Source organism: Daphnia pulex, chromosome 8 (genome assembly GCF_021134715.1).
Source record: "Daphnia pulex isolate KAP4 chromosome 8, ASM2113471v1".
In the NCBI taxonomy this organism is placed as follows: Eukaryota; Metazoa; Arthropoda; class Branchiopoda; order Diplostraca; family Daphniidae; genus Daphnia; species Daphnia pulex.
The window spans coordinates 6,592,365-6,604,370 of NC_060024.1; the positions used below are offsets into that span (position 1 = coordinate 6,592,365).

General features: G+C 34.3%; 1 protein-coding gene and 1 long non-coding RNA gene across 2 annotated transcripts; both read left to right on the top strand.

The window, feature by feature from the left end:
* Positions 1 to 10,043: 10,043 nt before the first annotated feature.
* On the top strand, positions 10,044 to 11,302 carry LOC124200052. The gene is made up of 3 exons (XM_046596135.1): positions 10,044 to 10,167; positions 10,417 to 10,528; positions 10,763 to 11,302. Exons 1-3 carry the CDS (start codon positions 10,135 to 10,137, stop codon positions 11,077 to 11,079), a joined length of 462 nt encoding a protein of 153 aa, XP_046452091.1. The 5' UTR covers positions 10,044 to 10,134; the 3' UTR covers positions 11,080 to 11,302.
* A 33-nt stretch (positions 11,303 to 11,335) lies between these two features.
* On the top strand, positions 11,336 to 11,900 carry LOC124200053. Its single transcript, XR_006877140.1, has 2 exons — positions 11,336 to 11,605; positions 11,696 to 11,900. It is a non-coding gene; the product is annotated as an uncharacterized LOC124200053 (long non-coding RNA).
* The last annotated feature ends 106 nt before the right edge of the window (positions 11,901 to 12,006 follow it).

Sequence of the window (12,006 nt, forward strand, 5' to 3'; positions counted from 1 at the left end):
AGCTTTATTTCAGGTCTAATTTTCAATTTTTTTGATTGATATTTCTCAGTTTCATTTGAAGTTAAAAAAACGAAAAAGTAGAATTCCCCTTTTTTCCGCTCCCATCCCTTTGTTTTCTCTCGAACCAACGAAAAAACAAAGGGATGGGAGCGGAAAAAGGGGTCCTCTCGGGCTTCCAAAGAATTTCGGTAGGTACTGTATAATGGTATTTTTCGTGTTTAATCAGTGTAAAATACTCTGTTTTACAATAATTATACCAGAATACTCATTATATATGATAGGTTGCACTGATGTTGAAGAAAAGCCAAAAATACGTCCCAAACATCTCACCTGAAATATTTCCAAATCGTGGTGGAGACCATTCCTATCACATATAATGGTATTTTTCGTGTTGAATCAGTGAAGAATACTCTATTTTACGATAATTATAAGAGAAAACTCATTACATGTGACAGGTTGCATTGGTGTTGAAGAAATACCAAAAAAACGTCCCAAACATCTAGGCTGAAATATTTCCAAATCGTGGTGGAGACCATTCCTATCACATGTAATGGTATTTTTCGTGTTGAATCAGTGTAGAATACTCTATTTTACGATAATTATAAGAGAAAACTCATTACATGTGACAGGTTGCATTGGTGTTGAAGAAATACCAAAAAAACGTCCCAAACATCTAGCCTGAAATATTTCCAAATCGTGGTGGAGACCTTTCCTATCACATGTAATGGTATTTTTCGTGTTGAATCAGTGTAGAATACTCTATTTTACGATAATTATAAGAGAAAACTCATTATATATGATAGGTTGCACTGATGTTGAAGAAAAGCCAAAAATACGTCCCAAACATCTCACCTGCAATATTTCAAAATCGTGGTGGAGACCTTTTCTATCATATATAATGGTATTTTTCTGTTGAATCAGTGTCGAATACTCTATTTTACAGTAATTTTAAGCGAAAACTCATTATATGTGACAGGTTGCACTGATGTTGAAGAAATACCAAAAAAACGTCCCAAACATCTAGGCTGAAATATTTCCAAATGATGGTGGAGACCTTTCCTTTCACTTGTAATGGTATTTTTCGTGTTGAATCAGTGTAGAATACTTTATTTTACGATAATTGTAAGAGAAAACTCATTACATGTGACAAGTTGCATTGGTGTTGAAGAAATACCAAAAAACGTCCCAAACATCTAGCCTGAAATATTTTCAAATTGTGGTGGAGACCTTTTCTATCACATGTAATGGTATTTTTCTTGTTGAATCAGTTTAGAATACTCTATTTTACGATAATTATAAGAGAAAACTCATTACATATGACAGGTTGCATTGGTGTTGAAGAAATACCAAAAAAACATCCCAAACAGCTAGGCTGAAATATTTCCAAATCGGGGTGGAAGACCATTCCTATCACATGTAATGGTATTTTTCGTGTTGAATCAGTGAAGAATACTCTATTTTACGATAATTATAAGAGAAAACTCATTACATGTGACAGGTTGCATTGGTGTTGAAGAAATACCAAAAAAACGTCCCAAACATCTAGGCTGAAATATTTCCAAATCGTGGTGGAGACCATTCCTATCACATGTAATGGTATTTTTCGTGTTGAATCAGTGTAGAATACTCTATTTTACGATAATTATAAGAGAAAACTCATTACATGTGACAGGTTGCGTTGGTGTTGAAGAAATACCAAAAAAACGTCCCAAACATCTAGCCTGAAATATTTCCAAATCATGGTGGAGACCTTTCCTATCACATGTAATGGTATTTTTCGTGTTGAATCAGTGAAGAATACTCTATTTTACGATAATTATAAGAGAAAACTCATTACATGTGACAGGTTGCATTGGTGTTGAAGAAATACCAAAAAAACGTCCCAAACATCTAGGCTGAAATATTTCCAAATCGTGGTGGAGACCATTCCTATCACATGTAATGGTATTTTTCATGTTGAATCAGTGTAGAATACTCTATTTTACGATAATTATAAGAGAAAACTCATTACATGTGACAGGTTGCATTGGTGTTGAAGAAATACAAAAAAAACGTCCCAAACATCTAGCCTGAAATATTTCCAAATCGTGGTGGAGACCTTTCCTATCACATGTAATGGTATTTTTCGTGTTGAATCAGTGTAGAATACTCTATTTTACGATAATTATACCAGAATACTCATTATATATGATAGGTTGCACTGATGTTGAAGAAAAGCCAAAAATACGTCCCAAACATCTCACCTGCAATATTTCAAAATCGTGGTGGAGACCTTTTCTATCATATATAATGGTATTTTTCGTGTTGAATCAGTGTCGAATACTCATTTTTACAGTAATTTTAAGCGAAAACTCATTATATGTGACAGGTTGCACTGATGTTGAAGAAATACCAAAAAAACGTCCCAAACATCTAGGCTGAAATATTTCCAAATGATGGTGGAGACCTTTCCTTTCACTTGTAATGGTATTTTTCGTGTTGAATCAGTGTAGAATACTCTTTTTTACGATAATTGTAAGAGAAAACTCATTACATGTGACAAGTTGCATTGGTGTTGAAGAAATACCAAAAAACGTCCCAAACATCTAGCCTGAAATATTTTCAAATCGTGGTGGAGACCTTTTCTATCACATGTAATGGTATTTTTCTTGTTGAATCAGTTTAGAATACTCTATTTTACGATAATTATAAGAGAAAACTCATTACATATGACAGGTTGCATTGGTGTTGAAGAAATACCAAAAAACATCCCAAACAGCTAGGCTGAAATATTTCCAAGTCGTGGTGGAGACCATTCCTATCACATGTAATGGTATTTTTCGTGTTGAATCAGTGAAGAATACTTTATTTTACGATAATTATAAGAGAAAACTCATTACATGTGACAGGTTGCATTGGTGTTGAAGAAATACCAAAAAAACGTCCCAAACATCTAGGCTGAAATATTTCCAAATCGTGGTGGAGACCATTCCTATCACATGTAATGGTATTTTTCGTGTTGAATCAGTGTAGAATACTCTATTTTACGATAATTATAAGAGAAAACTCATTACATGTGACAGGTTGCATTGGTGTTGAAGAAATACCAAAAAAACGTCCCAAACATCTAGCCTGAAATATTTCCAAATCGTGGTGGAGACCTTTCCTATCACATGTAATGGTATTTTTCGTGTTGAATCAGTGTAGAATACTCTATTTTACGATAATTATACCAGCATACTCATTATATATGATAGGTTGCACTGATGTTGAAGAAAAGCCAAAAATACGTCCCAAACATCTCACCTGCAATATTTCAAAATCGTGGTGGAGACCTTTTCTATCATATATAATGGTATTTTTCGTGTTGAATCAGTGTCGAATACTCTATTTTACAGTAATTTTAAGCGAAAACTCATTATATGTGACAGGTTGCACTGATGTTGAAGAAATACCAAAAAAACGTCCCAAACATCTAGGCTGAAATATTTCCAAATGATGGTGGAGACCTTTCCTTTCACTTGTAATGGTATTTTTCGTGTTGAATCAGTGTAGAATACTTTATTCTACGATAATTGTAAGAGAAAACTCATTACATGTGACAAGTTGCATTGGTGTTGAAGAAATACCAAAAAACGTCCCAAACATCTAGCCTGAAATATTTTCAAATTGTGGTGGAGACCTTTTCTATCACATGTAATGGTATTTTTCTTGTTGAATCAGTTTAGAATACTCTATTTTACGATAATTATAAGAGAAAACTCATTACATATGACAGGTTGCATTGGTGTTGAAGAAATACCAAAAAAACATCCCAAACAGCTAGGCTGAAATATTTCCAAATCGTGGTGGAGACCATTCCTATCACATGTAATGGTATTTTTCGTGTTGAATCAGTGAAGAATACTCTATTTTACGATAATTATAAGAGAAAACTCATTACATGTGACAGGTTGCATTGGTGTTGAAGAAATACCAAAAAAAACGTCCCAAACATCTAGGCTGAAATATTTCCAAATCGTGGTGGAGACCATTCCTATCACATGTAATGGTATTTTTCGTGTTGAATCAGTGTAGAATACTCTATTTTACGATAATTATAAGAGAAAACTCATTACATGTGACAGGTTGCGTTGGTGTTGAAGAAATACCAAAAAAACGTCCCAAACATCTAGCCTGAAATATTTCCAAATCATGGTGGAGACCTTTCCTATCACATGTAATGGTATTTTTCGTGTTGAATCAGTGTAGAATACTCTGTTTTACGATAGTTATAAGAGAAAACTCATTACATGTGACAGGTTGCATTGGTGTTGAAGAAATACCAAAAAAACGTCCCAAACATCTAGCCTGAAATATTTCCAAATCGTGGTGGAGACCTTTTCTATCTCATATAATTCACTTCATCTAAAATTTTAAAAATATATGAATCTATTAATGACAAGGAATTTATGAAGGAAAAGAAATAGAAATAAGGGTTGATATAAAATATTCCAGGAACTTAAAAACACCACATTAATGAATTCGAAATGACGTTATAGATTATTTTAAAATTTTAAACAGTTTCCTTGTTACAGGATATAATAATCGATTATCCAATTCACTATTTCAAGTCTTTAAAATCAATGGATCTATTAAGACACCCATGAAGGAAAAGAAATAGAAATCAGGGTAGATATAAAATATTCCAGAAACTTAAAAACACCACTTCAATGGATTTGTAATGACGATATAGATTGTTTTACAAGTTTAAACAGTTTCCTTGTTACAGGATATGTTAATCGATGTCCAATAGACTATCTCAAGTCTTTAAAATCAATGAATCTATTAAGACATGCATGAAGGAAAAGAAATAGAAATAAGGGTTGATAGAAAATCTCCCAGGAACTGGAAACCACCACTTCAATGAATTTGAAATGACGATTCTGATTGTTTTACAAATTTCAAGGGTTTCCTTGTTACAGGATATGTTGATAGATGTCCAATACACTATTTCAAGTCTTTAAAATCAACGAATATATTAACACATGCATGAAGGAAAAGAAATAGAAATAAGGTTTGATATAAAATCTTCCAGGAACTGAAAATCACCACTTCAATGGATTTGTAATGACGATATAGATTGTTTTACAAGTTTAAACAGTTTCCTTGTTACAGGATATGTTAATCGATGTTCAATACACTATTTCAAGCTTTTAAAATCAATGAATCTATTAAGACATTCATGAAGTAAAAGAAAAAGAAATCAGAGTAGATAGAAAATCTTCTAGGAACTTAAAATCACCACTTCAATGGATTTGAAATGACGATATAGATTTTTTTACTAGTTTAAACAGTTTCCTTGTTACATGATATGTTAATCGATGTCCAATACACTATTTCAAGCTTTTAAAATCAATGAATCTATTAAGACTTTCATGACGTAAAAGAAAAAAATCAAAGTAGATAGAAAATCTTCCAGGTACTGAAAAAAATTCAATCAAATCAGTCAAAATTCAATCAAAATTTTAATCTTGGGATCAATTTTTGTGGATAGACGGGAGAAATTTTTTTTACCGGACACAAACCAAAAGAAAGAGAAAAATTTTCTCTTTCTTTTCGCTATTTTTTTTTCTTAAAAAAAATAAATAGGCCAAATGTTAAATACACCGTAAAAACACGCATCTAAAAAATAAAAAAAGGGAAAATTTCGGGGATTTATTCCTCAGCTCCTGCTGACCGGAAAAATTTTTCCTTTGGCAAAAGTAATCTTAATGACAATAAGAACCCACAGAAAAAAATGGTGCAAATCTATTTTTTTTTGCGACGGAAAAATTCGACTTGTCATTGAATGACCCAATGACGATATAGATTGTTTTACTAGTTTAAACAGTTTCCTTGTTACAGGATATATTAATCGATATCCAATACACTATTTCAAGCTTTTAAAATCAATAAATCTATTAAGACATTCATGAAGTAAAGGAAATAGAAATAAGGGTTGATAGAAATCATTCAGGAACTGAAAAACACCACTCTAATCAATTTGAAATGACGATATAGATTGTTTTACAAGTTTAAACAGTTTCCTTGTTACAGGATATGTTAATCGATGTCCAATACACTATTTCAAGCTTTTAAAATCCATGAATCTATTAAGACATTCACAAAGGAAAAGAAATAGAAATCAGGGTAGATAGAAAATCACTCATACGAAAGACACCCATCGATAATAGCGGGAAAAAGGTTACCTTCCGAGTTGAATCCCCCCCCCTCCAACAGCCACTCGCCGCCGGTGACAGCAATGTTTACATCATTAGCCTAATCTCGTTTCCAACAATGCTATTTACAGACCTGTTGGACATGTAAATGTATCCTGAATGCTACAAGATGAAACGATTAGCCTGATTGTCTCTTGATGGCGCAATCGGACCACCCTAAACAGACGAATAAAACATTTGACCAAAATTCAAAATAATATTTTAGGTATACACAGCCAGAAACAGGAATTCAGTAGACTGTCTATAATAGAAAACCTTTCCCATAATAGCATTATAGTTGAATACTTTATAAGGCTAATTACATTTTGGCTTTGAACGGCTTTGACTTCCAACATCTGAGGTCAAAACATGCAGAGTAAAGGATATGACTTCTATGATTGCGTAATTTTATACTTCGTCTTAACATACGTGAGATGAAAAAAAATTGTCGTACATTCGCAGGACACCAGCATCTTTTAGCGAGTATTATAGGGGAAACGCGCGAGAGGAAAATTGGGGCACGCGGGTTCGCACTTGTGCAGACATAGACATGGGTTGAGCGAACGTTCGCACTTGTGCGGCCAACTTACATGGGTTGAGTGAACGTTTGCACTCGTGCGCCAATAACTTACCCCGTAGGTTGGGCAAGTTGGCAGACTTTTTTTGCAGTTTTTCTCAATTTCACAGTTTCGTGTAAATGAACATTGTAAACAAATACGATCAATTCATAGAGGATTGAAATCTGAATTTAATTTATTCATTCAATTTGCAAAACGTGTGGTCAAAAAATTCAAATAAATTCACAAAAAGTCTCTCGCGCGAACGAAAAAACAAAGGGATGGGTGCGGAAAAAAGAGGAATTCTACTTTTTCGTTTTTTAACTTAAAATTCAACTGAAATAATATAAATGAAAAAAATTGAAAATCAGACCTGATATAAAGCTAACGCAGGTCGATTTAAAAAAAAAGTCACGTTTCCCTAGCCCTAGCCGTTCAACTGAAAAAAAGGCCAAAGTGGCGTAATTTGCATAAGGTCCTCTCGGCTTTCCAAAGACTTTTAGAACGGGTAAAAAGTACTTCGGAAAATGAAATCAAAAATCTGAAAAATAAATCAGAGGTGTTCTTACTACCTTTAGCTATGTACATACCAAATTTGAAAGCATTTGGTTAAAAACTGTAGTACTGAGAGGACTGCAAAAACAGCGTTTTTGCATAAGGTCCTCTCGGGCTTCCAAAGACTTTCGGTAGGTACTGTAGATAAAATGATAACTAATTTTTGCCTTGATGATTTAATATATTTTTAATAGAACGAAATGTGTTCCGACCGGAGAATTCGCAAAAAACCGGAGCAGATGTCCACTGTCATATCAATTGTTTGAGATATCCTCCGAGAGAGCGTTGCCCAGAATGGTGTAATTGCACATAATAGAGGACCCTATCTGATATTGTCTTTTTATAAAGTTGAGAAATTAAATCATTTTTTAAAGGAAATCTCCTTTAAAAAACCTCCATAATAAGTTAACTTATGGACAAAAAAATGAAAAATATAGCAAATTGTTTTCACCTAATTTAAAAGAATTTGATAGCTTCATTAATTGAAGGTTTCATGGACGAGTCTTTTTTGACCAAGTTCGTGTTTCTCTCTCTAAGAAACGCTGTGTTGAAAAAGGGAAACATGACCATGCTTTGAAAATATTCTAAATTCTATGTTTTCAAAACGGAAACACAAAGTTTGAAAAATGGAGTAAATTTCTTTTTCTCATTTTTACCTTCGCGCCACTTTTGACATTAAACCTAATAAACGCCCCTCATTAAACGACACATGATTTAACTAAACATTGCGTTAAGAAAAGGTAAAAATGTTAACTTTTTGCATCTCTTTGGCGGGATGTAAAAAACAAACATTTTGAAACATCAACAAATGAAATAAGTATATATCGCGTGAATTGGTTTGATAATCAAGTTTATTGCAAACCTTATCTTTAGTTTGTATACATCCTAGCAGAAAATTATCAACGGATTGTTTCGTCCAAATTTCACACAGCGGCGGTAGAATAATTATTCAACATACTTAATAAAAGGCCCGTGCCACTTATTTGATATGACTGCGATGGGTATTGAACTCGGGACTCCCGGGTCCCAGTTCGATGCTGATCCACTGTGCCATTCTAGATACATTTTGAAACCTTCACAATCATGGCATATTAGACGATGGGCGTTGGGACCTTTGAAAATTTTTCCGAATATCCAAACATCACTTCCAATTCGCTTCGTAGCACCCATCACACACACCACACAAATGAATTAAAAAACATTATGTGAGCCATTTGGCGACACACTCGATGCATAGATATGCTTAGTCAACTATATCGACGGACAAACTAGATGTATAGGCCATTTCACGCACCGTGCCTATGCACGTTACGTATGTTTAGGCAATACGCATACATATAGCATACGAAAGAAACAGTACTTAATGAAAAGCTTTATTTACACTAATTGTATTAAAGTATGTTGACTGATAGTACTTTTGGGACTTTAAGTACTTAATCTCTTGAATCGTAGTTATTTGAAAAAGTTGTTTATGGCTTTCTTGAAACTATGTTTGGAATTGTCCCCTCAATGAATTTTTTTTATCTAATAAAACGAATATATAGAGGATGCGGAGGATTAGATTTTTACCAAATTAGGTATAAATGCATTAGCTGCAAATGAAGGTATTCAACTTTAAAGTTAATTCATTTATTTATGTAAATAAAATTTTTTAAGAATTTCGAGAAATATGCAAATAAGGGGAGGGATAACAAGGCCATGGCTTCCAGCATAGCCTGGGGTTCTTTCGGGGCGGTTAGGTTAAAAACAAAAAGAAACAAATGTGTTTGGTTGGGGGGAATCATTTTTGTTTCGAAAAAATTTTCTAAACATCGTGTGTCGGAGGAGGTGACAAACAAGTCATGTTTAGATATAGCAAAACATTAGTTTCCTTTTAGAACACAGCGTTTCTTAGAGAGCTTCTGATAAATTCGCATAGGTAAAAAAAGGGTGTAGATTTGAGTTTATATTTGCTTCAAACTAAATATATCTATATCAATTTCAGCAGCATGCTCCCGCGTGTGGCATTATGAATTAAAATAATTTATTTACATTTATTTGTTGTGATGATGAATTTGGATCAGGGTGCTGGTATATTAATTGCCAACATGATTTATAATATTACTCCAAGATCAATAATCTCGTCTTCACAGTTAGGCTACGATGCTGCTGTACATCAGACCTCCTGCATGCTACTGTTGGAAAGCATGCCATGTAGTTTAAATGACTATACACGATAAAGCGATTAGCCTAATTGGCTTCGTCTGCATGATGGCGCAATCGGGCCATTAACATAAACATTTGATAAAATTCCACGTCAATAACAGGAATGCAGCATAGACAACAAAAGCCTTGCCCAATAATGGTTACATTGATTTGACTTCCCGGCTGCGTTGTTCCGCGCTTTGTCCTGTATATAGTTATTTTTGGAAGTAAGTGTACACAATCAAGAACAGGAATTCAAAAGACTGTCTAGAAAATCTTTCCCAATAATAACATCGTGTATATAATTATTCTTTGGCTTTGACCGGCTCTGACTTCCAACGTCTGAGGTCAAAACGTACCTATAGGGTATAGGACTGCTATATACTATTGCGTAATTTTAAGGTGAATGGAAACCTGGTGATACAGCAATAAAAACAAGTTTTATAATATATTCTTTTGTATCGGGCTGTTTGCTGCTGCCTGTTCCCACCAAAGTTTCAATCCCTTGTTGGCCTAACACTCAAACCAATAGCCGTGCCTCTGTCGTTGTGCATAGTTCTTCCTCGCAGTTGCTAAATATATCACTTATCGTTGAACTAAAAGTTTATATAGCTTACGCAATGTGCAAATGCACTGTAACCTCAACACTTTTGGTATAGCATAAAGTTATTTACTTTCCTTTCTGACTTAAAATAATACAACATTATCTTTACTGTTTGGTCAATAAATATCTTTAGCATACATAACGTTGACTGATATACACGAGAAAGATAGGTCTATTCTTTTCGGTTTTTTATCCATGTTATATTAGGCCTATTAATAAGTTAGTATAAATTTATTCGCACAATTTTTTTCTAATCATTCATTAATATTTCTTTATATGTCGGGCTGCGTTCGTTCAGCGTCTTCTTGTCTGTTGGTTATCGACTGTTGTTGCCAAATCGAGCAAAAATCTAGTCAGTGATGCCAGTGATAATAATCCGGTAGCAACGGATGGCTTTTCATCACTGACTGGTAAGTAAATTTTTTTGGTGTTTTCTTAATGTATAAGGTATACAGTATGGGAACGCCGAAAAGAACGCCTGTTTCCGTATAAGGTTATTCTGTCGCGCGTTCCCAAACTTTAGGTAAGTACTGTAATCCCAAGCGGATTCATTAATTTATTGCATAATGTAAACAAAAATATTTAAAATATATCAGACATGTTGAATTAACATTCGATTAAATATTATCATAAAAAACTGCTAGAAATCGAGGGTGGTGGAGGACTGAACGTTTTCGGAGTCACAAGTTCATTTGTTAATCCTGGAACGCTGCTGTCTTCAGCTTTGGCAAGTGGAGTACAGCAATTGTCTGAGATTGTGAATTCAATTGAAAATATGAATCACCAGCAGCACCAAGAATCGCCAATGTCATCCATCACCATTCATCATCATCACGGTCAACATCCTACTTCAACGCCATCGTCATCATCCGCCCAACAATTTTTGGGATTGTGGATGGTGGGAATCAGCAAGAATCGGTACCATCTTCTCATCCATCATCGTCATTTGCGAAAAATGTGAAATCACTGGCGCAGTTTTTCGGAATAGCCAATATCTATATTGATGGAATAAACAGCAGCGACAACAATTCTGAACCAATGAAATGTCCTGCATGTCCATGGCATCACCCTACCATTGGATGTCCTGCACCTCCACAACACGTTATTTTGACTGTGTCTGGTAAAACTATTATATGATTGATAAATGTGATAAATTCCAACAGCTTAATTTATGCTTCTTCCTATAAACTGTCATATTATTTTCCTTTTTAGCATGTCATATTAATACGACTGCAATAGGTGCGTGTTCGATGACTTCAGCTGCTGAAGGTGGCACCATTTTCGTATTGTATCCCACTGCTGCTGCCATCAGCAGCAATAATGTCCGTCGAATGTCAAATTTATTCAAAAAGAAGAAGAAGAAAAATCCGCCAAACAATAAGAGGTTATTTGCAGGCTTTGCTTCTATAGGAATAATGGCCTCTGATCTAAATACAAAAGTGAGTGTGACCTGTCCTCATATTTCTGCTGGCACCACAGTCACAACGGTAGGTCATTAATATTATGATTGCCTTAAAATTTTAACTTGATTATGAAATTTTAATTTGTTGGTGCTGCTGATGGGCACAAATCAACAGCAGAATGGGCCAGTATTACCGAACGAGATGAGAGAGGAGACAGGATTCGTGCAACTTATCATTTTAGGTGCTGAATCTCGGGAAAGAGTTGCAGCCGCCTGTGAGTGGAAGTCTAGCATTTAGGCAATCCTTAAAATTATTATTTTTTTTTTAGTATAAGATAACAATTAAGAGTTTTATACAATAATACAACTAAATGTGAAAGCAGATATTTCCACATGCAAATTTGCTTGGCAATAATATTTTATGTATTGCTGGTATTCAATAGCCCATATTTATGGGAAACACGCCGGCAAACGCCACGAACATAT